Raw genomic sequence first — 27,630 nt, forward strand, 5'->3', positions numbered from 1 at the left:
AAATAGGACAAAACAATTAAATAACAATATATATATTGTTAACAGCAATCACATTCCTATCATGCCCAGGCATACCAGGAGGGACAGGAGTATGATTGCCCTATCTACCCCTTCTCACTCCCTTCCCCTCCTAACTATCTACCCTCTCCCTCTTTGAAGTTCACTTACCTTTCAGGAGTCCTGCGGTGGGGGTGCAAGGCCTCTGTCTCCCAGCTCTTTGGACATGCCTGGTATAGAGAATCCGTTCTGCTTGAAGCATGATTTTGCAAGTTGGGTTCACTCATCCGAGACTTTATTAAGTGCAATTTTAATAGTTAGCTGTTTCAGTTGAACCTGCTTATTGTTTTAATTGATCTGCATTTTCTCTCCATAGATTATCCAATGGATCACAACACAAGGGATGATAAATCATCTAAAAATCTGCTTGGTTCTGCTACAAGTGAGTGTGAACAGAACCTTTATTACAACAACCATCCATCTCCTGATCAAGCTACAATGGGTGCTGTTTGAACTACATATACCATGATACACCACCATGCTCGAAACCTGCTGATACAATTCTTTCTGTCAACCTCATCCTCCCTTAATATCGTTGAAGCTTGTCTCTCTTACCTTGGCTGTTTTCTGTCAGTGGCCAACACACACACACACACACACACACCCCCTTAGATCTGGAAGCAGACGTCTTCTGCTGTACCTTTCGCTGTTTTGCCACAAACCCCCTCTCTCCTCTAACCTCTCCAAACTAATCCTGAGTGACATCGGCATACCTATCAACAATCCCTCTTTCTCTGCTGCAGCTAAACTTTTAACCTCTTGCCTCTAAACGTTTAACCCCTACCTTTGGTATCTCATAGTGGACCATCTCCTCCTTGTGATCTCCCACCTCTGTAACATCTCCTAATTCTCAAATGCCTCTCCTGTCTATCTGTCTACCAGAACTTCCAAGGAGGAGCTTCTCGTTATTCCCTTGTCTTACATATATCCATAACTATATTTTTCCTTCGCTTCACATCACCCACCAAATCCTGCCACCTTCACTTGTAAAATGTGTTCTTTCCTCACATATGACGCCACTAAAATACTAATTGCCTAATTACCCCAGCTTTAAACTCCTTAACGCCCACCTGTTCAAAGAAGCATACAGTCAATACTCCAAATACCCACTGCATCTGTTCTGGCCACCTTTGAGATCTCCACATGATCTTCACTACAATCCAGTCATCCTCACTCAAGCTGTCCCTCCCTTTCTGTTATTCTTCAACATCCTACAAGAATGTAAACCCACAAGGCAGAGCCTTCTTCTTCTTCTGTACCAGTTTGTCTTAATGTCTCTATTGTTAATTATGTTTTGTTCTTACTCTCGCTATTGTAGTAGCCCTACAGAATCTGCTGCGCTCTACAAATATGTACATGGCATATTCCATAGACTGTCATTATCCGTGATGCTCACGTTGTCGGTGTTCCTATGTGTACATCCCTTTCAAGGATTCTCAAACTGCTGTTCTCTGTGTTCTGTGCTCCAATGCTCTTATGTAGCGCTGAGCTAAGCTGCCGAATGTCATTTGATGTGTTAAGTGGCTTTTTTTTAAAAAAATTGCTCATTAAATTGACTTCTTCTGCTTTCATGTCCATCCTTCCATTCAATATTAGTTTGTATAGAGTACATTTTTACAAAATAGACTTTAAATTACATGTAACGTAACCAGCAGAAATAGTAGACCTTAATACAACAGGGGAACCTAAACATGCGTGTAAGATGAGACCAACGACTGATTAAGCATTGAGTCTTTACAGCAGGAAAAAATGTGCAGACTAGATCTGCCTTAAAATTCTAGGTTAGGCGTTTTATTTTTGATCATCTTCTCTCGATAGGTTCACAAATGTAATGTTTTCATTTCTCTTCCGGTAATATACAGAACCTGATATATGTTAACATCTGGCTAGATGTATATACACACTTCTGTTTAGAACCATAATGGAAACCACTATTATTGGAATCAGGCCATATCATGTATTTTTTATGTACGGTTATATTAGAAAAAAAATATACACGAAACTCCCTACCCGGCCGCCGCCATTGTAAGTTCATGGATATGACCGCAGATGAAGTAATGTTTGCTTGTGTTCCCTGCATTCTCTTCAGATGCCATTATTAGCATGGTGAATAATCTTGCTGCTAACATGCTGGGTGCGAATACTGAGGAAGAAATCACTGAAGGGAAAGGTAGCGCTTCAATGATATTTTTTTATATATATTATTTATTAACAAATAAAATATATGGGTCTTTGTTTAAAGCACTTCGCCCATGGAAATCATGGCACTAGAACACAATTTTGAGTTGATTTAGAGATATTATGTCTCCTGAAGGTAAAGCGTGTCATTGATGCCTCCACCTGTTCAGAATTTATTAACTGAATAAGAAGTGAAGGTCTTCACCAAGTGAAAGATTAGAAAAGAAGCTTGTGCGAGACGTGTTATTTATTATGGCTTGCCCTTCACTCTGGTTCGGCTTCTGCTTGGGCCATAGACCTTCAATAATGCTTGTTTACAATGTATTCCACTGAATGACATAAATGATATATACGAGACTAATGAAACTTCATAAATGTCTCCGTTTTGGGGTTGTTTTTAATGCCCGTGGCATAAGCAGTTCAGTGAATTTTGGAACATCAAAGCGTTTGTGTTCATGGAGGACATATCTCACGCTTGTATGGAAACACTCTTGAAACATGTCTACTGCAGGGCTGGTTCAGACCTGGCTTCCCTGCAGAACGCATGTCTTGTTAGCGTTACTTGCTGAAAAGCTGTTTCTCCCTCCAATTCTATCCCCAGTGATTGTATTATTGCTTAATGCTTTAGTCCGTAGCTTTTTGTATGTCCGTTGGGAATCCTGCGAGAGCTTTCTTCAGTTCGCTGTAAATTTAAAATAAACTTGAATTTGTTTTTGTTTCACCCGTAAACCTAGTACTGAATGGGAGCAAATCTGAAAATGTATCCGAAACCCAAGATACAGCAGCATCATCTGAACAGACGCTAACTATAACTCCTACACCAATGTAAGTTCTCTTATCAATATGAAATATAGCGGAGTTGTAGATCTGTCATACTTTCTGACAAGCACATTTTCTCATAACCCTGCAAGCCAATTCATATGGAGATTAAGCAATGAAACAAAGTAGGATGTTCTACTATAAAATGGAAATGTTGAGAGCGGTTTTACCTCTCCTATATCAGTGTGTTTATAGTTGTGCCATCTGTTCTTTTAAACGTATGGCACATTTATTTTGGGCTAATTCCAAAGTCTGTTGTGACATATGGGGAGCATATGGTTGGAGTCTTGAAGAGCAAATGAATGTGTCTGACGTGTGTCTGTATTAATCGAAGTGGGTTTTCTAGGTTGGATACCAGCATCTCTGCTCCTACAATACCTGTTGCTGAGATGGAGGCTCCAAAAGAAAACCCCATAGTTCAGTTGGTTCAAGATGAGGATGAGGAACCACCGATTCAGTCAACAGTCATTCTTCTGCCGAAGGGGGATCAGGAAGAAGAAAAAGTTGTCTGGTTTGAACACGAAACCCAGTTGTATTGCAGTGAACTTATAACAGTTTGCTGCATCTCCAGTTTCACTGAACATATATATAGATGGTGTTCCGCCATTGTGGCGATTCACAGACTGCGTAGTAAAACGGCAGAATACAAAAGAGAGGAGGAGGAATCTCAGGCCGCTCAGCAGCCTCTTGCAAGCCCAACTACTACCGCTGATTCAGTCATAACTGTTGTGCCAGAAGCATCGGAAGTGAAAACGACAGAAAAAGCAACAACAGACTTTATTCTGGTTAATCCTGGAGACGATTTACAATCTAGTAATAATATTGAGTCTATTGGTTTAGAACCTAGCCACACACAGGCAGTGTCGTCTCAGGCTTTTGTTTCAGACTTAACATCAGATGTAAACTCTGCATCCACAACGTCTGTACTAGAGGCCACCAAAATGGACATTGCCTCAGCGTTGCACACTCCATCATCAGAGGTGACACTGTTACCAACAAAGGAGCTTCAACCAAGTGAGACTCTGGTTTATGGTGAAAAAACAACTGTCATCTTGGAGACCAGTAGTGTGCCGAGCGTCCCGGAGGGCAACATCAAAGAAACTGACTACGTTGATATTAAAGCTACCGAGACCCTTCCGCCCCCCGAAACCAGCACGTTACCAACAGAGAATGAATTTGAAGAAGCACAAAAGCCTGTAATGAATAAGACTATTGAAACCCCAACTCCCCTAGAGAAAAAGGAGGAAGAGCAGACATCCGATGATGTGACGATCCCTGGCAACCTGCAAAGAACTACTACAGACTTCTATGCGGAACTCCAAAATTCCACCGATCTGGGCTATACCAATGGAAATCAAGTACATGGCTCCAATCAAAAGGAATCTGTTTTCATGAGACTCAATAACCGCATTAAAGCTCTGGAAGTGAACATGTCTCTTAGTAGCCGCTATTTGGAAGAACTTAGCCAAAGGTACGTTTTGTATCTATACACTGTATATATTAACCTATCACTTTATATTTTAGGTAAGCTCTTAGCTTTGTGAATTTGTGTTCATTCTCATGTACTTATTTAGTGTTTTTGTTTATATATCATGTGTATAACTATTTAATTTTGATACTTGTTTTATTTATATATATAATGTATGACGTTTTTGGTTTCCATTTATATGCTAGTGGGAAAGGTATTTGCAGCGTTGTGTTGAGATAAATACTGTCAATTTTTTGTTTTTAAAAAGTGGTAATGTGGTTTCTTTTTTTTTTGCTAGATATCGTAAACAAATGGAAGAAATGCAGAGAGCCTTTAACAAAACCATATTAAAACTTCAGAATACTTCAAGAATCGCTGAAGAGCAGGTAATCCCTTTTTTTCCCCCTCCGTTCTTAATTTCTGCATTATGTCTTAGTTTTAATGTTTTGTTCAGGGGTTAATAACCTGTTACAGGAGGACAGGGCGTAGTTCAATCCTAGCATTTAACGCTTTTAACCCTTCTCATCATTTTATTTATTTTTTTAATATCCCGTCTCTTGAACTAGCACATATCTTGCTGTTATCCCGCAGCATGTATACAGAGTGTTTATTTTGTTGACAACTACATGGAGGATGCTGTTGAAGATAACTAATCTGCTTGCCCCTTTCCTCAGGACCAGCGACAAACGGAGTCAATTCAATTGCTGCAAGCACAGATCATTAATATGACGCAATTGGTTTCCAATCTATCAGAAACAGTCATTGAACTAAGACGTGAGGTAGGTGCCATTTTGGTCTAAAATAACCCCAAGAGTTGCATATAATTGAAGTGTTTGATTTAAATGTTTATAATGAACACTTATTGTTTTAGGTCAAATCAGCCAATTTATAACTAATTCTGCTCATGATCTAGTTTCTTTGATGTCAGATTTTAATGTCTCTTCACCAAGGTTTTGTTATCACAGATGAAATTGTTTCTTACATTTTCCTTGCTTTAACCGAAGCGCTTATACTTTTAACTAGTATGCTTACCGAGATTTTGCTTTCCCCGCAGGTGTCTGATCGGCAGAGCTACTTAGTAGTTTCTCTGGTCTTGTGCGTTATCTTAGGACTACTGGTTTGCCTTCAACGCTGCAGAAACACTGCACAATCCAATGAAAATTACCTCTCCAAAATACCTAAAAGCAATAACTTCCCCAGCCCCAAACGGTAAGAAGCTTTTGCAAAAACCTTCTTGACTTCATAGTGTTACCCAAACATGGGTCAAAAGCTCATCTACTATAATCACGATTGTATTGGCTCCATAAATTACATCTTTATGTAGAAGCTAAATAATTAACAAAAATGATTTTTTTTCTTTTTCTTCAAAATATGTGAATGTATAATACCTGCAAAGAAACATAGTGAGGATTCAGGCAACATTGATATATATTTTGTTTTTTTTGTAGCTGCTTCTCTTCCTATGACGATATGAATCTTAAACGGAGAACTACATTTCCCCTGATTCGCTCCCAGTCGTTTCAATTGTCCAGTAAAGAAGGTGTGTATAGAACAGGTATTGACAATAACTCTGACCAGCAGATTAGTCAACTTCATCAGTATTCATTTTCAGCACGATATGGTGGAATCATGTGCTGGAGAAGGCTTTGCATTTGACAAAATTCCTCTCTTCTGAAAAATCACCACTTAGATGGCATAGTATGGCAGTCCGTTGACCGTTCATTTTCTATGCCTTTTGATTTGTTTTTGTAAAGCAGTTGATATGAAAGGTTTGGGTGTAGCTGGTAATTAAGATTCCCGATGGATTGAGAATTCAGTGTTTTTATAATTTCTGCTTATACTTTAATACTTAGCCCTGAAAAGGAGGCGGTCGTCTGTGCCAGCGTTAGTCAGGGAGCTTGACAAGGAAGAGAGAATTACACAGAAAACCAATTTAAAGGAGAATATTAGGAATGCCGAGTTTTATCCAAATAGATGATTTTTTTTTTATTCCTTGTTGCCATGCTTCATATTACATGGTTTGTTCCAACTCCAATTTAGAAGAACTCCAAATAAAGCAGTCTATGTGGGCGCAGTCTTGCGACTGCTTTGTGCTCAGCTATGGCAGAATAAGTGTAGAAAGACCAGACGGATATTGGATGCTTCTCTTTCATTATGCTTTTTTTTAGAAACTACAGTTGATCTTTTTATTCCAAAAATCATCTGTCAGTTTAGCATATGAACTACCCAAACCATTCTGGATCACGCGCCTCAGTCAGAATCTTGGTTTGTCAGACTAATTGCTAATACGCTAATTAATGACCTGCGCGTCATCCTGCTTTGTATCAGGACAGTCTATTACATGTGGCGCTGTGAATAAAAGTAGCCTCTGGTTTGTTTGCCCAAACCAAGTCTTGTGTAATAAGGTTTATTCTTCAACAACTTTAACACATCTCTATCTATCTAGTGGATCCAGATGACTTGTACATTGTTGAACCATTGAAATTTTCTCCAGTGAAGAAGGTGAGTTCTCTCTTTATAACAGAGAAAAAAGAATGTGAAATAAATGAGATGTCTATATATAATTTGTAGAGCAGAAGCAAAATACATGTCCGCCTTAGCCAACCGATATCGCCATCTGTAACTGAACTACGGTTTATAGAATAACTGAATGAGAAACGTGAGTTGTAGTCCACAGCAGCTAGGGGGCTATCTGTTGGCTGGTGCTTTTAAAGGCAATTAGCAAGGTGCATTACAACATTAGTAGCCATCTACTGATGCCATACGATCAGCTTTTGGTATCTGGGCACATTGTGTCAGAGCAGTTACATTACAATATGATATAGAACCAAAGGGCAGCTGGTATATTGGCCACAAACCTGTCGGTTTTCATCAATCCAAACCTTTTTCTGGCAAAAACATTTAGAGGACATGGTGATCTTGCTGATTCTTTCATCTGTCGCTTTGCTTCTTCCTTCTGCGGTCTGTAGATTTAGCTTAAAGTATAACTGCAAACCTTTACATTCTGCCTGTAATCCGCTTTTTAACCAATAGATGGCAGTGAATTTTAGGCAAAAGACGGTTGGCTTTAATATGCTAGAGATTATTTAAACACACTTCTTACCAGTTATTTGCAACGCTAAAAATCCTATCTGCAATGTCAGGTACATTGCATATAAGATCAAAAGTCCCGCTTCAGAAAGCTTTGGTGGCGCTCCAGTTTCTGTGGAGTGTTTGATTATAATTGGTGTACCTGTTGCATGCAAACACATCTACTTTAATGCTTCCTTTCAAATCTTTCTTTGAAGTTTATTTTAGGAATATGCAGATGAGACTGTGAACCTTAATTAGGAACAAATAACTTTTTATAACGGGCATGTTTTCAAAATGCAGACTTTTATCAGTGATCTTGTGCAGACTGCAAGGAGTAGACCAGGGCTGCAAGCCTATTCCTCAAGGGCCACAGACATGAAATCATTGTATCTTTGCCTGATAGGATTTGATTCCTATCCTCAATGTTGGGATATCCAAGAATTGTGGCCCTTAAGAACTAGGATTGTGCACACTTGATGTAGTTTTTTTACTCGCTTACATGTACTTCTTGTTTCAGAAAAAACGATGCAAGTATAAAAGTGAAAAGATTGAGACTTTGAAGCCAGTCGATCCATTGAAATCTGTCCCAAACGGGGATATAAAAACAAAGAAGGCTTTCACAAATCAAAGGGACTTCTCTAACATGGGGGAAGTGTATCACTCCTCCTACAAGGGTCCGCCATCAGAGGGCAGTTCGGAAACCTCTTCCCAGTCGGAGGAATCCTATTTCTGTGGCATCACAGCCTGCACAGCCCTGTGTAACGGACAGCCCCAGAAGAGCAAAACCGAGAAGAGGGCCATCAAACGTAGGCGCTCCAAACTCCAGGACCAAGGAAAGTTTATCAAAACATTAATACAAAATAAGTCTGGGTCCATGCCCAGTCTGCACGATATAATCAAAACCAATAAAGACCTTGCCGTGGGGACATTTGGGGTTACGACTGTTTCTGGTCATCTCTAAAAATACATGATTGGATTTCAGCCACAGGGTATCCCTTTCTTTTTATACGATTTCTGGTACTGCAAAGAAGAAAAATCCATCTTGTGAGATTTATGACAGCAGATGGTACAACCAACCTGGGATTATATTCCCTGCCTGATGACACAAAGGATTATTTGGATTGAAGATTATCTCCGGTTTTTGGACCTTTAGTGGAAGTAAACAGACCATCTTTTGTTGTTTTTTTGAGAATTGTTATATAGGATAGTTTTGTTTTTTCACAGTTTAATTACTGGGGGAAATAACTCTTTGATGCCCAGTTTGTTGGGTGGAATTTAAGCTCAGCATCCCTTCCCCTACCCCGACTTTGTTCTTATATTTGCACCTTTTTCATATTTATGTGCCTTCTGTCTATTTATAATGCCACTGGAGAGGAAAGCACCAAGTAAGAATGTGAGGTTGTGGGTTTTTTTTGTGTGTGTTGCCCCCTACCATTTCTCTTTTTTTGATTTCACGTGGTCTATGCTATGATGGGTAAGGCCATATCCCGACAGAATGCTAAAAGTAACTGTGTGAAAGCAGCGTAGAGGATGACAGTGTGTAGTTATGTTAGAATAGGTATTTATTATCCCAATGACTTAATGAAATCTGAGCTCTAAAATGTGCTGACATTTTGAACACGACTAGTTATGTGTACACAAAATCCACTTTTGCCATACTCCACAGGCAAACTACATACAACGGAGGACAAGTGAAGGAAATAGAAGGGGGGCTGCTTATTTTTGGAAGCTCCTTTCTTTGCCCAGATCCACTGACTCTGTATTTTGATGGTGTCTGTGTCTGGCAACCTCTTCTAAAGTGTTCAGCATTTCAAGAGTTTGAAACATAATACAAGGCTACATCTATTTCTCTATAACCAGTGTTACATAGGAAATAGCGTGCCATATCTGTAAGATTTCAGCCGCGCTCCAGAGGATGTGTGATGCTTTAGTTTCAGAAAGCATGAGATAAATATCACATGTAAGGAAGATTCAAGTATTGATGATCTCTGCCATTTTCTTCATACTCATTCACTACAGGTTAATAAAGAGAGCCCATTTTTTAGTAATCAAAAATGATATATTTATATGTAACTGATTTTAAGCAGCCAAATGGTAACTTATATAACAGAGTGAACGTGATTTGTTTTATTGCAATGAGAATGTTTAGCTGTGCCCATGTTATAATATTACATATCTTCAGTGCATTGATGACATAGAAAACACAAATATTGACTGATCAACTATTTTAAAATCTCCCAGGAAAAACTAACTATGCTCCAGTCTATTTTATTCGGATCAGTGCTTACGAGTCTGAAATGTCAGTTGTATTCGCCTTACTCCGTTCTCGACAAATTTTGTAAATTAACCGAGGAGTTAAAAAAAAAAATCAGTTATGTGATGATACATTATGTAGGATCAACCATCATGTCTCTAAACATTTTCAGCTTCTGATGCAAATGGAAGATTGAGCAGTTTAAACTCATGTTTAAATCCAAGTCATTCATATATAAGCAGTATTCATACGTGAGTGACAAGCGATAAAACCACAATTTCTATAGACCCAGTGTCGTCATGAGAACGAGGCATTATACACCGAGAATATGAATAAAACATGCTTTCGTATGCATTGGATGATTTGTTAGGTTTAGGTGTGTTCATAGTCGGAAGACAGCCCAATACAAAATTCAGTTGTGTCGCTTTGTCGGATGTACGCAGCCAAATGATTCAGATGTGTCCCATGGACATGATATTTAACACAACTTCCCCTTTTTCGTAAAGATTCTATTTGGTGGTTAAAGCCTGTCTTGGAAATATTTATCCCCCTTTCACTGGCCTTTCCAAATACTCTGCAGAACTCTATAATATTTATACCCCTATTCTGCGCATTGTTAAAGGGACAGTCTCATATATAATGTGTGTGTATATATATATATGTGTGTGTGTGTGTATATATATATATATATATATGTATATATAGGAATTCTTGAAGGAAACGGCTCACTTCCATACCCTACTTCTCATAAGCTGCTAATGGCTTTCCTAGCAGATCCCTCGCCTTACCGCTGTTTGAACAGAGTACTGTCCCTTCAGGTTCCTGATTAAATGGATCATCTGAACTCTAAACACATTAAATGCACCCTGTGTAAGCGAATAAACTTTAGCAAGTCTGCCATGTAAAGATGCTATCTAGAACGTTGTGCTTGATCCTGTGTTCTTGGCAAAAAAAATGAATGAACCAAATTTTTACATGATTTTAAACAATTCTGAGAAAAACATGGATACCTAACACTACTAGGAATTTTGCTTTAAAAGCTGCTTTTTAATTACCCTGCTGAAATCAACACTTTTGTAAGTGGTGCAGCACCTTTCCCGAGCTTGGTTAGAGTGCATGTAATCTCTTCTATTTCACTTTATAGTGAAGCCCAGGTATAAATTTCATTATAACTACTGCCGTCTACATCACCTACCTAGTGGAGAAACAAAATCTCCGAATTAAACTATTTTGTTTTGCGATATCATGATTAATGATTCCGCCTAGGGCTGCAACTAACGATTATTTTAATAATCGATTAATCGGCCGATTATTTTTTCGATTAATCGGATAAAAAAAATTTAATAAAATGCCCTGCACCCACCCACACTCTGCCCCATCAGTTTCCCACCCGGCAATCATATTCATTCTCTCTCTCTCTCTCTCTCTCTCTCTCTCTCTCTCTCTCTCTCTCTCTCTCTCTCTCTCTCTCTCTCTCTCTCTCTCTCTCTCTCTCTCTCTCTCTCTCTCTCTCTCTCTCTCTCTCTCTCTCTCTCTCTCTCTCTCTCTCTCTCTCTCTCTCTCTCTCAATAATCCAGATGTTTCATTTTTCCCCTCTGTGTTTATTTCCTTTATTTATAAGCCAGCACTTTCTATTGTTCTGTGTTTGAATGCACCCGTGTAGTGGCCTGAAACTAGTTCTGTAACCTGTCCTTTTAGCACACAAGTGATGCACAAAAGCCCCCATGACCTACTTATGATGGTGTGAAGGAAATGCCTTGCATAACAATAAGCCGCTTCTCAGTTTTTATTCCACCTCTCAACTCTTAACGCCAGTTTTCAAGATATGGTCATCCTTTTCGAAATCTTTATATGCAGTTTTTGGTAACTTCATCTTTTCTTTATCATGGTTCTATCAGATTTATAAACTTAAACAGTCAACTTTATTTGTCATGTTGTAATGACAGGTGACTTTAGATTGGGATTGTAAATAATTTTAGTCAAAGAAGAGTACAGAATAAAGTATATGGTATATAGGATCTGAAGAGGAATGACCATAAAGCTTAAAACACAATACCATGCGTGACATCATACACAGATCATTAGTACTGTTACGACAAATATAATTAAGCCTCCAGATAGGTTTGATTTTGTGTGTAGTATCGCAGTCTGCTGCCAGGAGGTAAGGAATACACTTGGAAATCTTTACACACTGGGGCAGGATTTAAAATGTGTGAGTGTTATAACCTGATTTTCATATAATACTCTGGCACAATCACTCAAAAATAATTTAATGCAAAGCAGTGTAGTCATTGCAGCCAAATAAGAATGCGGAGGGGCTGATTTATTGTACAAAAACAGTTTTCTGTATTCCCAGAGTTGTTGTAAATTGTGTATTCACTAGTAGATCTACTTTACATCATTTTTGGATACCGACCACTTGAAACGCCCCCTAGTGTGATTAGCAGATGCATGCAGACCAATTGGATAGCAGCACCTAGAACACATCTTGTTCTCCTCCTTGGTTTGTGGAGCAGTAGATTCCAGGTTACTTCAGAATGTGTCCTGTTTATATTTTATGAACAGCCTTACTGAACTTTAAGATTAAATAAAATGTAACTGCACACAGATTTCTCTCAAGAGCATTTTCAGTTTGCGTTTGTTTAAACAATGGTTCAACGTCAATAAGTTAAGATTTTTGACCAATGCAATGCATGTATCGGTACCTGTCTACCTTTTTATTCCTTAAAGGGGGGTGTCATGTCCAAATTGTAATTGTTTGTATTTCTCATATAACATGCCTGACTTATCAAAGCTGGTGCCAGGTATTTGGACATCTCTACAGGCACCAGATCTGGAATCACCAGTTCATTCTCCCAATGTTAACACCTATTCAATGCAGCTGTGGCCCGTCATGCTCTTGCGTCAAAACAATTGATAAGGCCGTTTCTTGAAGAGAAATATACTTAAAGAGCAATCAACGAAGAAAGTAGTAAAGTTCTCACGTTGATTGCGCTAAGTTTAGCTCACTTCTCCATCTTTTTCTCGATATGGTATGCGTTATGAGTCAACAACTGTGAGAAACACAAAATCTACCTTAAGACTATTGGTAGGTAGACTTGATGTTACAAATACTTCATTGCTAACTTATCCTGGGAAGCTCATTGCTAACCTCTTTGTCCTAGATGAACCAGAAGCATTGTCCCCTTTGGCAGCTAAACTGTTCACTCGCATGTCAGCGTAACATCATAGTCAAAGTAGTTCAAATAGTTAACCTACATTTCTGTATTTCGCGGTAGCAGATTGTCATAACCTTTATATTCTGTTTCTAAAATTGCCAATGGTATGAATAATTTCCTTGGAAGCTGAGTGGTGGTCTTGGAGCATATGTGTTTGACGGATTTTGAGTATTTTCGCACTTTATATTGGTGCCCCTTGATATGACACCTGACGCTAGTTTTTGTTAATGAATATCATGCTTCTAATCGGTGATGTTTATTATTTTTTGTACCCTACCCTATTTTGTTATGGTTTTGCTGCTTTCTGCTTTGTTCACTAACACCTCACATGGTTCCTTTTTAGACCAGGCGCTTTCTTACAAAGGTCTGCAGGAAATGCACAACCCGTTCAGCACCCTGACCTTAAATCTTAGACCAGACTAGAAGAAAATGTGCAAAAAAAAGTTTCTTTTCTATTTTTTATTGCTTAAAAATGTGGTTAAAACAAATGTAACTCCAGAGCCTTAGTGCAATTTAGAAACTGTGAATTTCCAAATAAATCTGAACATTTTGTCTTTAATGAGTGTTCTTGGTGTGTATTTCTGTTTTGTAGGGTACCAGAATAGCGATAACATTGGCTTTGCCATTGTTAAGTGAATAGTCCTTATTTTATCAGTTTCCTTTCCCGAATTTCTCTCTTCTCGTTGCCCAGCCTTACAAATGCTGCCTGAACCGAACAACTGCTTAACTGTACTGCAGGGGGAAAAATCATGTAAGACTTCTAATCTATAAACACAATTACCTAGGTTTATTTAGTGTATGGAACTGTACATTGTAGCACTTAGGAAAAGTGACAGACACACTTTTTTCGGTAATAAGAGTATAAAATGTATGTGTATATTTGCATAATTAGCATACCTTGAGAACTCTTCAGGTTTGACCTAGAGTCTTTAAGTGAAGTACTGATTTGCTGGTCTCTGGGTCTTTTGACCACATCCGCTTCCTCTGTGGTTCTAAAAGCTCTAAAGTAGTTATCAGGTTGCCTTTCTTAATAAGTTACAGTCTAGCGATTTTTCTTTCTTGCACGTCTGTTGGGCAGGTAGTGTGATATGGGCGGTTTTCTCAAGCTGACTAGAGAGAACGCTTCCTAAAAGACCAAATTTACTCTGTTCTACAGTTAGAACAAAGTAGTGTAATGGGCTCATTAGTATCAGCAGGACCATAAGGCTTTAAGTGACTTCATCAACGTTATTCTGTTCACATAAAATAACACTTTCAATTGCTTCTTCCTATCCCATGCTACGTCTGAAATAAAATTGACCTGTTTACAGAACCCCCCCCTTGGCTTCCGACAGAAACCCTCTTTAGTGACGTTTAAGCGCAAGCCGTTTAGCAGGCTAGTGACATGTAGAGAATACATAAGCTTTAGTGGTGCTACCTGTGAGAAGCAGTAAAGGCAGCTGTTGGGGGAAATATGTCTAACAATGTGGTGTGACAAGCAATTTAGTTCTGTTGCACCACAGTGGGATGTAAATGTCCAAGACGTTGACTCAAGCCACACCTTTCAGCAAAGTTTGACTTTCCTAGCATCCTCAAGGCCCGTTCGGAAAGAGCTGCTTCTTGGGCAGAGGAGTCTTTGTATGACCAGAACAGATCTGTAGCGCAGGACCAGATTCAGCATTCATATTTTCTACGGGCATTTTAGATCAGACTCAGACAGTGAATCCTGTGGCTTTTGATTAGTCTGTCCTTTCTGCAGTGTTTAAATCCCAAATATTTCTCTTGTACATCTCCCACAAAAGTGCCACTTCAAGAGCAATAGAACAGGGGACCTCGTTTCTTTGCCGCTCAAGACATAGCACTGTTTCCCAACCAATAATGCTTATTTTTCTGTTGGCTCCTGAGTGGTCTTTGATGAAATACCGATGGGCAGAGTATGGTGTAAGTTGCTTTATAGGTCATATCATTTAAGAGGTAGTCTCTCCATTGAGTGGCAAGGAATAAGACGTTCGTGTTAAGAATTAACAAAGAATTAAGAAAGGTCAAATCACGTCTTTAGTTCTGAAACCTCAGCACTTAGTAGATTTGCTTTGCTTGAGGAAAACCGTGAAACACCTCTACACTTTTCGTACGAGCAGAGGTGTTTTCTGGTATTTTTCTAAACTAATCCGAACCTCTAGAATGATTTCAGGGCTAAATAGAAGAGGCACCACAGTGTTTGAGCAACAGAAAAATGCTCTCATGCAGGGCCCTTTTTACTTGGTCTTTCAATCATTCTATACAATATAGAGCAATATTTAAAACTATAAATTGCAGATACTTATTCCAGTGATTCAGTAACAGGGGCTCCATCAGTTCCCGGTACCAATGCTCATCGCTGCGGAAAAGTGAAAAGGAGGTGTTTATATGAACAATTAAGCACCACCTTGTTATGTGTAAATGTTTCCTTTCAAGAATAAAAAAATAAAAGCAATAAAATAACTTACCTTCAGCTACTAAATGAATTAAAATGCATATAATGACTGGCGTGCCCCTTTTAAAGTGTGTTTAAAAAATAAAAAATAAAAAAAAAAGCCAAATTTCTCCCCGATGTAAAGCTCATAAATTATCTAATTTAAATCTTAAACTTCACCCACCTAGTAGGTAGTGTCATCACACAAAATGCATCCCACACGCTTGTGAGTAGTTTATTCATGTGGGATTGACTCTGCTAATGAGTAATAATTTACACCGCAGCCATCAATGCCGATGCAACTCTAAACATGGCTGCAAATGTATTTTTTTCCCATGCTTCTATAAATTTGAGTATCATAAGGGCACCTTATAAAGTTTAAATAAAATTATCCAAATGTTTACATTATTTTTGTAGTTAAATGGACACTACAGTGTCCCGTATAACCCCACCAATGAACAATGCAGATTAAAGTAGTTTGTAAGTACTTTTATATACGTTATTTTAGCTGAAGGGAAAAAGGGTACTTTTTGTAGAAGCTGCAACACTGGAGCTGCAGTGCACCATGCTCTTCATAGACCCGTTTTCTTGAAGCAGCCAATCGGTGGCAAGAAGGTCTTCCCACTGAAATCAACGATTCTCATAGAATTCTCAGAATCTTTCCTATTATCTCTCCTCTGTAATGTTGCTGATTGTAGCTGGGTGGTTCAGGTAGCCCTTGCAAGCGTTGGTATAGAGCTAGAGAGAATGTCACGACAGCAAATTGAACATGGACCAGCTTACATTATTTTACCAGACACCAATCTTTAAAGCAATAAAAGCGATTGGCAAACAAAAGTGGCAAGCGACAGGTAGTTTTAATGCATTCGTTCAGTTATGACAGAGGCCGTTCCCATTCAAAGTGCTGTTCGTTTACAGTAACTTTGCAACCGAATGGGAAGGAAAGGGGATTTTAGTGACTTTGAACGTGTCATGGTTGTTGGTGGCAGACGGGCTGGTCCTGCCTTGTATTAGACTTCATATAATAGCTACATTTAAAAGAAACATTTATTAATAAAAACACTGTTAAAGATGGACAGGAAGGTGCAGGGTTTGGGGCTGAACTTACCGTATTGGCTCGTATATAGGCCGCACCCTTAAAGTTTGGTGCTATTTTAAAGAAATGATAGATATGCTTTATGCCCCCTAGAAGTGCCACTCTGCCCCCCTGGTGTCTAGTGGGGCCGGCAGCGTCTCTGTAGCTGAAGTGCCGGCAGCGGAGGTTGTCCACGGCTGCCGGAGAAAAGGATCCAGGTCCTCTGCAGCGCTGCTTACCCGCAACAGGGATAAATGAAAACGGAACAAAAACACTGCATGTCCCGGGCGATACGAACTGCGCATCCCTACGCAAAAACCCGAATATCAGCTGCACCCCCGCTTTAAAGACCTAAATTGGGAGGAAAAAGGCCTGTATTCGGGCCAACTTAAGTCTTAAGTACTTAAGTCCTGGTCATTTTTCACAGTTTGCGCAGGGCTGGTCACCTTGGCTAATGCAATATTTCTATCAGCTTGACCAAAACGCTGAGTTGGTTCGGCTCTGCCGTTCTCTTTGTTCTATTAAAGTGTTCCTTTAATGTGGTCAAAAGTGTTGCTTTGTATTGGAAACTTTGACTATGAAATGCTACAAACCACTAAAGAAACCATTTAGAGCGGAGATCAAAGACTTAAAAGAGTACATCTTAAAACACTGTTTACTGATCTATATTATGGCATTTTTCTGTTTTTAGAAAATAGCCGATTATCTATTCAGAAAAAAAAAGGATTAGTAATCTTTTCATGGGTGTCCCCTGAAATTACCTTATTTCTCTATTTTTGATATTGAGAAATTTGTAGAGCGGTGACATTTTTTGTTAATTGTAACAGGTGAAGTATAGGTAACAGGTGGACAATAAACCGTTACAATGCCGCTAGTGTGCGGCACATTTTGTGGGGTTCTAGCCCCATGAATATTTTTACTTTCCATATATTGCTATTCAATGTGGTTATCTCTCTAGATGTAATCGTTTTAGACGTCAAATGTGTCTGACACAGAAACTGCTTTATAAAGCTCTCTTCAGTAACTGAATAAAATACTAACCTTTCTTGAAGGTGTATCCTTACCACCAGTTGCTAATAGACATCTGCATTGCAAGAAAATCTCTTTGTACAAAATTTTCTTTTGTGGTGTGTTCATTTGGCTCGGGTGAATACATTTTTATTTGGAATTACATTGGGGGGAGGCATTCCCAAAACAGGAGGTCCCTGACACCTTCTGGACTCACCTTTCATAAAATGTTTGTTTTAACCCCCCCCCGGGGGTTAGTATGGTGAAAGTGGTCCTGCATATAATGCTGGATCCCCCAGAGTAAGGACATCAAAGAGGAGCAGCACAGACATCCCAACATTTCAGGCAGGTGGCTTCACCAGCTATATTACAGAATTTGTTTTTCTCTTGCAAAAAGTTCCGCAGAGTAAAGACGATAAAAGAGGTAGTAGTAGTAGTAGTAGTAGTAGTAGTAGTAGTAGTAGTAGGAGGGGACTGGGCCTGGCAGACAGGCAGTGACAGATGTTGGGCACATGAAGCCCCATGGAGCAGGACTGAAAAAAAATGATGAAAAATCATCACTCAGAGTAAGGAGGAGACGGAGCAATGGCACTAAGACTTCAAGTGTGGGGAGAGTTGTGTGCTCTGGGGATTGTGTGTGTTGTCTGTCACATAAATAACCATCCCACTTTGAACATTGGTGAGTAAGCATCAAAGCAACTGCTGGACCACTTAAGAGAGGCCTGGCCAGACAACAGGGTCGTTACCAGGATGTAGTGGCAGTTTCTCAAGATCAGCCTCCACCATTTCAGAGGCACACTTTGGGAAGCTTGGGTGGTATTAGTACCTACCACAGTATCGAGGGCTACTGCCCAATTGGTTGACGATCTGGTGGTTTTAGTGCAGCAGCTCTGCATGGGTACAAGGGATTGGGAATAAAACTTGTGGCATGCCCCTTTTGTGCTGCATCCCATGCCCCCTATGGACAAGCATGTCTCTCCAACTTTGAAAATATTTTTTCTTGCCAACTTGCCCTTAACCTTTTGGTCACAGAGGGTGGCCAACATGTACTCCCTGGTGTCCCTGATGGCATGCATGCAACTTTTCAGTCTACTGATCAGCTTCCCAACCTCACCTTGTAATCTTTTGCCTGGAAAAACCTAATTTTGTTCCAGCAAGTCACGTTGTTCAAGGTAGGCAAGTTGAAGTTGAAGTGGACAGTTTGTCCAGCTGCCTTGGACCGCTTGACCTTCAACAATGACACACAAGAGTGCTAAAGGGAGGAAACTACAACAGTGATAATCTGACCAAGCAGTCGTATCGCCTTATTTGACTGCTGCTTTGACATGCCCCTTGAATGCAAACGCCCCAAAGTAATCTAGGGTAGGCTGTTGCAGTGGATGTCTATGCCCTACCTGTCTCTGGTAATCAGTCACACTCCTTGAGGTAGTCTGAGGCCACACCACACCCTTTGCTCTGGCAGCTGCTGCTAGCAGTGGCAGCTGTTGTGGGTTTGCTGTTGTCGCCGATGCTTTCAGTTTCCCCCCTGAAGCAATGCTGCACTGTGGTGTGTACGTAGGTGTTGATTCATCCCAGAATTGGTGCAATGTCCTTTCCCCTACCTCTGCTCACTACCTAATGACACAACTTGCACTGCACTCATTTCCCAAAATGCTCCCATACTTTACTACTACTTTATTTTGTTTTTTTTTCTCTCCATAATTGTATTTGTTATGGTGGTATTGGTGGTAGTGCTGTCAGTACATTAAGGGGAACCCGTGGCATAGGTAGGCCGCTGCTTCTGCACAGTGGAAGGAGGAACACATTGAACAGAAAAACTGGAAGATGTGTCACTTGACTCATAATCTAAATACAGGACATTGTTATCATTGACAAAGATGACTATATCCTTTTCCATCTGGGCAGAAGGTGGAGTAAGGTCCACTCCTGCAGTAAGAGTAGACCTTCCCTCCTCTTCTTCACTCTGGGGCAAAAATAGATATGCTACTATCATCTGACAATGCCACTGCTTGCTGACCCCCTGTGCTGTCGAGAGTGCTGCCAGTGCTTACGATAGTTGTTGCTCCAGGGGTGGTAGGGGTAGCCCCTTGGATCTTCACCCCTCAGTGAGTCCTTAGTTGTAATTGTGACTAAACCCGAGCCAAACTTTGGTAGGTGGTTTTAGTACTAGCATGAAGAACATATGGTTTTATTCTAATACAGACAATTTGTCAGACTTGATAAATATGTCAGGGTATGGATCCGCAATTCAGAGCTGGTATCACCTGAAGGGCAAATTACAACATAGGAACAGCAGGAACATAGCTCAAAAAGGCAAAGCAGAATCTTAGTCAAGGCAGGCAGAGGACGGGATACTGGAGCAAGATTTGAGACGTCAGCACAAAGGGATAAAGCAGAAATGAAGGTCAAGGCAAAGGTCTGGTACACACTTCAGGATCCAATGACGATGGTACATCAGGATTGGGCAATAACACTCTGAGACTAAAGACAGCCCTTGCATTGGTAAGTGAGTTTGTGTATAGGTATAAGGTGAAGGAAGTGCACAGCCAGCATTAAAACTGTGTGTATTCCCCTTTAACAATATAGGGCAAGCATTGCCCTTTTAAGCCTTTGCCTATGTGCACCACCTGGAACTACATTCCTGCGGCGCCACAGGAGAAGAAGTTTCCCCCACCATGTACCAGCGAGGCGAGATAGGAACAGCTCTCATCTGAACCGCTGCCCTGGGGTACCTGCCGCTAATACTCCACCTAGCTGGCCAAGTCAGGGGCCAAGGGGCAGGCGTGACACAGTTGAATTTCTTTCACATGGCATACCTGGAATCTTCCCTGGTCAGGCTACCCCAGCTACAACTTGTGATGAAAACATTAAAATACACGTAGAGGGAGTTGAAAAAAATTGTTCAAAACGATTCTGCTCTATGTTACTTTTACCTGGTGTGTTTTCAGAGAAAGAACTGGGTAATTCTGAGAAAGGGCTCCTTCGTCACATGACAATCTTGAATTTTTCTAAGCTGCTGTGGCCTAGCTCTTGAAATAGTGGATATATAATAGTAGTAATGAATCAGCACCTTTAACTTCTGTGGCCTGTACCTTACCAGTCTTTATCATTCTCCTTCACCTATGTACTACTGCCCATGTCTTACTAAGATGTTTAATTGTTATGATCGCGTTTGACTTGATAAAGGGAAGTTTACACTCTTGAAAGCTTGTCCTTAAAAATAAACATCCAATCGAAAAGATACGATTTTATATTGCAGTACATATATATATATAAATATTTTTTTGCATCTACACTCATAGACCTACACGGCTATACCAAGCTATATATTTAAACTTTGCAAGCCAGTTGAATTCTGTGTTGCTCAGAGATAACTAGTGTTCCTATCTACCACGTGAAAGATTTTAAGGAGGTGTTAAAACATCGTGACCGCACTGCTAAATTGCTTATTGTTTCAATTCCACTTGGTCTTGCGCCAATGATATTTAATTGTTTGTTTCTTTACTTCATTACTCTTCCTTGTTAAAGATTATGTCCCACATAGACATAATATGGACTTTTTAGTATAATAAGCAAATAAATCTTAGTATATCTTAGTTTATTTGTTGTTCTCAACAACATAGTAACTTTTAAGAGGCTTTAATGTCACGGCACAAGTGTTCATGACCAAAAAATGTGAATATGGGAAAATCTTACAAGGTTAGAGAATATTTGTAAAGACGGTTTAGATAGCAGAGTATTAGGTATGAGGTCTTTAGTTATTAAATTGTTAAGGTCAGGTGTAAGAGTGAGTTAATGTGTTTATCATGGTGCGATTTCATGGTCTTGAATCATACCAAGGTTCTGTCACTCATTTGGTCTGATCATACGTGCAGCAAGCCATTTTCATTTTACTGCAATTTTAGTTGATGCATTTGACACGCTCTAGAATTTGTTAAGTAATCTGTCTGTAATCACTATCGTTTAGGGAGTATAGAAAAACGCCAATTATAAGACTTGTACAAGGTTGTGCGATGAATTAACTGTAAGAAAGGACTGTCATAACTGAATGTTTAAGTGATGTAGTGGCTCAAATTTGTCATTGTGGAGAGTCACAAAGCCCATAGTTGTCTAGTGACTTGTAGATGTGTGTGCATTTCTTCCATTTGAGAGATTTGGTATCACAATCAAATAAGGTCACACACAAAAGTGTAACTAAAGGTAAATCGCTAGACAGCTCAAGTGATTTCTCGTAAGAGTTTATGGTAGATTCTTGAAAAACCTCAAAAAAAAAAAAATGTCAACGTCACATCACGTGAATAAAAACGTATTTTCCATTCTACTTCAATTTGACCATCTTCCTCTTTTTTGGTGGATATTGATGGTTTCAAAATAATTTCCTTTCAAAGGGAAATGTTAAGCAATCTTGTACTCTCGCTTATGAGTTTCCAAGATGGGATGTGGTGTGTTGGTTTTTCGTTTGCCAAGACAAATGTAAGTATTAGTTGCCATTCTAAACAGAACTAAATCACAAAAACCTGCGATTGTCTACAAAATCACAACCGTGACGCATGCATACCTGACGTCGCTGATGACCAAGTCCTTTCATTTCCTCTTGCCCATATGGGTAAATTTAAGTGCCAAGACTCCAGCTTTATGGAAAGTGGTCGCATTGTGGGAGTAAACAATAAAGAGTGGGAAGACTTTACTCACGTTCTCCACACTCAGAGTAATATACAAATTACCTAATATAAACCGAGAGACCTGAATTCAAGGTGGTATTTGGTGGTATTTGAACTATAGTTGAATTGACCTGTGACTTCTAATGCATGAAAAAGGATCTTGCCCCTGAATAAAAGCAGCCATCGTACTAATATAATTTATTTATTTACTATTATAACAAGTAGTCTTTTACACAACAGTTTGGACTTTTAGAAACCAATGGTTAGGAGGGCCCTGCTCAAAAGAGCTTACAATCTAGAAGACTGGATGTTAACCCATGGAGGGACTATGTATAAAATGAAATTTGTTTTTAAGATTTTTTTAAGTGCTGTTTCAAAAGCAGTGATTTAATAATCAATAAGGTAGCGAATAATACACACATGTATAGCGTGTGTAATACAGACAAATACATGCGTATTTAGACACCGCCATCACTGTCACAGATCTCTTGCTGCATATGCACTCTAGGGTAGCCCACAGTCACAGTGACCATGCAGTGTCTCTTTTATCATAGTGTCCTGTGCCACATCACACACTCAGACACATTGGGTTACACTCACTATGGTCCCAGCTGTGATCACCAAGCAGAGCCAGATTTCAACTTCCCCTAAGGTGCTGGTGGTAAAAAATAACCATCCCATCTCACAGCAGGGCTCCTTTCTGATATTAGCTTTAGCCTTAAAAAAAGACCAGTTTGATGGCCAGTGGTATCTTCCTTATATCTGGAGCTTTTGTATGTCCCATTTTGTGTATATGTGTGCTTACATTTTTATTCCCTTCCAAGAATCGTAAAAAGAATATTTACTTTTGATACCCTGATATCTATCATAAGAAATGCAAACTGAAAGCACATATCAGTTTAAGAGATTACCAAACGAGTATGGTTTTTAGAGGAAGAAGGGAGGGGGAAGGTGGATTTCTGAAGAGGTGTAAGAAGGAGGAGATGCGTGCGACAAAAACCTATAAATGTATGTGCACATTCATAAAGGACAATACCTTCTTCCTTCTGCAGCCCAGCACGTCGTACAAGGTGGACTAAAAAGAAACTGAATATTTCCCTTTATGCAGTGGATATCTACATCAACTATGCATCAGAACCAGAGCTACTTGCACCCTCAAATGTTTTGGACTACTCAACATGCAAATCCCACATTACCAAACCACCCCAACGTGTTCCTACCACAACCACCTTTCCCGGACTTAAGGAAAAAGAGAAGTAAAGATGGCACCTGTACTTGTCTGCTGATTATTTTCCTTCTGGTTTTGCTTGCCCTCACTGGTGTTGGATTGGGAACCTACAAAATTGTAGAGCTGCAGAGGGAACTGGACCAGATCAAGGAGGTACAACATATTTTGTGCATTCTTCTTGATTTACTGATGATCAATATTGATTTGGTGATAAATAATTCTTCTTAGAAATATATAAATGGTTAAACGACAGTACTTCTTATGTGTTTCTACACTGTCATATTGTTAATTGAAAGTACATAAGTAGTTGTTTCTTATAATAGTAACTGAGTAACCCGGTATAGTTCTTGGCCAATTCCAACATATGTTCACAGAGCTACCGCCACCTGGATCTGCCACCCTAGGTTTAGGGCGTTGTATATCTTTGTTACCATCTAATTGAGTAGATACGTGTAAGATAGAATAATAAACTTAAAGTTTCTTCAAGCCATGTGCAGAGGCTGGACTACCCCAAAAGAACTGAAATAGGCTGGGAAGGACTGGAATTAGAGGAGGTGGCTCAAATGTCACTACCTTGTCTGTAGATTAAACACACTGACCCATTGGCCCAGTAATCACCTCTGATTGTAGGAGCCTCTGGGCAAAATCCAGAGAGTTCCCTGGGATTGACATTTCTAACCTGCTTGCTTGGCCATATAAGAAATTAAGAAACAACAAAGATGGTGTCTAGATGTATGCGATACGAATGGCTCTTATCTGCTATCAAATTCTATGTTTTTTTGGGGCGTTTATTCAGTCAATGGTGAGTTGATGTGACATCTCACCCACTAAACTGCTTATTCTGAAGGGTCCTAAGACTGTCTTTTTAAAATGCACGTTTAAAAAACATATGGGGAACAGTTTCCAGAGTTTAGCTATGGACCATGGAGAGTCCTGCACACTTGTGCTATTTCCACCTGAATTAGCCGTACCACCATACCTGGGAACTTTATGGCTGTGGCTACCTGGAGCCCCCCTTTGTGAGATGAGGGCAGGAAGTCCTGCTGATGTCAGTGGGAAGTCCAGCTGAGGTCAGTGGGTGGTCCTGCCGAGGTCAGTGGGCGGTCCTGCCGAGGTCAGTGGGCGGTCCCGCTGATGCCTAGACAGAAAATATAACTGAGTTTATTAAGATCTAATCACAAATATCTCGGTGGTTGGGTCACTCTTTGGGTTCCTGAGTTTTTGTGTTGAACCTGACCATTTAAGTAGAGAGGGTGATGAATTTGTAGCTTTACCTGTAGTACAGAAATAGCTTGGGTTCAGTAGAAAATGCATGTTCTTTCTTAAACAAAGGTATGCCTGAAGAAGAAACCTAGATAGTCTCCAAAGCTTGCAATCTATTATAATTTAGTTAGCCAATAAAGATATAATTTTTACCAATTTTGCCTTTTATTTCAACGGCTAACAAAATACAACTCTATAACCTCCTTGAGTCTGAGCACTGTGCTAAAATGAGTACAAAAGTTCACATCAAGATCCAGAAAACAGAAACAGAAAAGTAAATACCTATTTTTTTTCAATCAACTCAACTGAACATGTCTATCGATTCTGTGTAATATTCCTTGGTCCATCATGTCTCACTTGTGTAGCTAGTGATGCTGCTAAGCTTTATAATGCTCTGTAATTGTTTATACACAGTATTAGCACTATTGTGTTGTACATTATCGAGTATTCCCCTTGAGCCCTCAAAGGGGAAAAATGCAAGACATTTTAAAGTAAGTATATTATTTAACCAAATTTTTTTTTTTTGCAGATTTCTGGTGATACAGAAAACACTCCAAGCATGGAAAAGCTAGTGGGTAAGTTATCTTTATGACTTCAACAGTGTATATTGCCGTTATCTCAGCACAATCAACAAGTAAATATAAATATACTAAAAAAAAGCAGTTGAGAAGTATGGAGAAATTACTTTTGGGCATTTCAGAAGCAGGTTTGTGGGCTCTTTCATTTGCTTCTTATGTTGAATCTTGGTAGGGACAAACTCATTGTGACAGTTTTATATATTAACAATTAACTAATGTTGTGTTCTTAGACCTGGGCAAACAGTTAGAGAAGAAAGAAGGCAGATTGGCTGCACATGTAACAGGTAGGTCACCAACTGTACTCTACTGTTGAAAGCACTGCTTCTCCTGGTCACTGTGTTCTGTCTCTAGGTCGTGGGAGCATCATTTAGGCCCACTCCTTGTCTCATGTCCCTTCTACCCCCATAGAAATGTAAGCTATCTGTGGCTAGCCCTGCTCTTGTAGATGACAAGCCCTGCCTATATACGTGAATACCCTCACCCCTCACTAAGAGGGAGGGCTCTTGATGGCCTGAGCCATGAAGTTCCCAGGTATGGTTTTTTTTGTATAGGATAAGACCAAAAAACTGTGCATACGTGCTCTTTTGTTTAGACTTTGAAAAATCTTTAGTAAATGATAAGCTTCATACAACCCACACCCTGCTCTATTCGATGGACATCTGATAACTATTTCTCTTCCAGGTATTAAACTTAATTTATCTTCTCTTCCAAGGAAAAGAAGGCAAAAGTTTGCCATTGGCGTGGGAGGACACATTTGGACGTGCATTTACAGCTGGTATTCAGTACAAGAACAGGGGACTAATAGTGAATCAAACAGGCCTGCACTACTTGTATTCCTCTGTTTATTTCCGGGGGACTTCCTGCCAGAACAAGAAGTTGGCCCATGTGGTCTACAAGAAGTCCTTCAGGTATCCAAGTGAACTGAATCTTATGGAAAATGTAGAATATCACCGCTGTGCCGACAGTGGCATCTGGGGTAGACATAGTTACCTTGGAGCTGTATTCAACCTTACTATCTATGACATCCTGTATGTTAACGTCTCTGATGTTAGATTAGTCAATTTTGATGAATCAAAGACATTTTTTGGAATTTATAAATTATGAATATTTATAAAGAACATATTTAGGCTAATTATACAACAGAACTGAATACTGAATTAATGTAAAGGCCTGGATTATTTTGTATGATGAAGACCATGATCCATCTAAACCATTTTAGTTGGGGAAAATATTAAAAATTCAAGTTCCCATAAATTCCCTGTATGTAATGTGTCCTCAAAAGGGAGATATACAGAGAACTTTATGTGCTTCAATGGAAAGAGTTATGTAAAAAGGGCAAAGTGCATCACCATCTTTAAAACAGAATTTGTTAGTGTTGCTAAATATTGTATAACATCTGGATAATCAGAAAGAACTTCTACTTAATAATATACACCGATCAGATAAACTATGATTTGTTACTTCTGAAAGGGTATTCAACTTTCAGTTGGCCGGCCCAGCAGAGATGGGTCTTCAAATGGCTGGTCACCCCATATAGGAGATCTTGGTGGCTGCATTATAGCAATTAGCTGGTGGAGGGCGTGCGCACATTACGTGCTATGTTAATAGCACAGCAGCAATTGCCTTGAATAGGGTACTGGAAGCCCTACGGCCAATAGCAGGAATACTAACCCTTTTTTCATAGAAGGAAAACAGGGCAATGACTAAATGATATGAACAGAGCACATTAAAACACATAGTCTATTACAACCGAATGGTTTTTAAACTGCCAGGAAATTAGCCCTCCCCATACGATTGGAATTTAAATATATTTGGAACCTGCCATTTGAAATTCTGACACATGTAATGGTTAGTTTAGAAGTCTATTTTTTTTTTTATTTTTTTTTTATGATCAAACTCTAGCCATCATATGCACTTTAATGTATGTGATAGCTGAATGTCCCCTTTGAATTATTGTCACCCCCCCTTGTAAATGCATGAAGGGGTTCACCTTAATCCGCTCTATACATTTTCCCTGTTTACTTAAGACTCCCAATTGGTGCTTTTGCTTCCAATATGTTATGACTGATATGCCTGATGGAATGCAGGTGACTAAATTAAGTGTACCTTGAAATAAAGACAAGTCAAGCTTTTCATGAGGACTAGTATTGGAGCCATTTGGTTAACTCATTTGGCGAGTCACTACATAGAATCTTCACGATTGGCTATTAAAGGGTTAAGGTTTGCAGAATCTCAGGGTCAGCTAATTTAAAAAGTCCACAGGAATGTAAATGAGTTATTGCTGAGTTTAATTATGACTAAAGAAAGTCATGGTTTGTAT

General features: G+C 39.5%; 2 protein-coding genes across 6 annotated transcripts in view; both read left to right on the forward strand.

Annotated features, from left to right (window-relative positions):
* Nucleotides 1-9,812, forward strand: part of SUCO (SUN domain containing ossification factor) — a 36,428-nt gene extending 26,616 nt beyond the window's left edge. For 3 of the 5 annotated variants that reach the window (XM_053468837.1, XM_053468840.1, XM_053468841.1), the window contains 10 exons: nt 374-439; nt 2,147-2,227; nt 2,970-3,060; nt 3,401-4,525; nt 4,821-4,908; nt 5,197-5,301; nt 5,577-5,731; nt 5,971-6,077; nt 6,969-7,024; nt 8,112-9,812. In XM_053468837.1, the coding sequence (XP_053324812.1) occupies nt 374-439; nt 2,147-2,227; nt 2,970-3,060; nt 3,401-4,525; nt 4,821-4,908; nt 5,197-5,301; nt 5,577-5,731; nt 5,971-6,077; nt 6,969-7,024; nt 8,112-8,555 (2,318 nt within the window). In that variant the 3' untranslated portion in view covers nt 8,556-9,812. The remainder of the gene's footprint in view (nt 1-373; nt 440-2,146; nt 2,228-2,969; nt 3,061-3,400; nt 4,526-4,820; nt 4,909-5,196; nt 5,302-5,576; nt 5,732-5,970; nt 6,078-6,968; nt 7,025-8,111) is intronic. The other 2 variants (XM_053468838.1, XM_053468842.1) reach the window with 1 other exon arrangement.
* Nucleotides 9,813-23,367: 13,555 nt separating this feature from the next.
* FASLG (Fas ligand) lies at nt 23,368-26,414 on the forward strand. The gene is made up of 4 exons (XM_053470306.1): nt 23,368-23,622; nt 25,262-25,307; nt 25,541-25,594; nt 26,023-26,414. The coding sequence occupies exons 1-4, from the start codon at nt 23,368-23,370 to the stop codon at nt 26,412-26,414; spliced, it is 747 nt and encodes a 248-aa protein (XP_053326281.1).
* Nucleotides 26,415-27,630: the final 1,216 nt, after the last annotated feature.

This window comes from Spea bombifrons, chromosome 6, assembly GCF_027358695.1.
Source record: "Spea bombifrons isolate aSpeBom1 chromosome 6, aSpeBom1.2.pri, whole genome shotgun sequence".
Classification (NCBI taxonomy): domain Eukaryota; kingdom Metazoa; phylum Chordata; class Amphibia; order Anura; family Pelobatidae; genus Spea; species Spea bombifrons.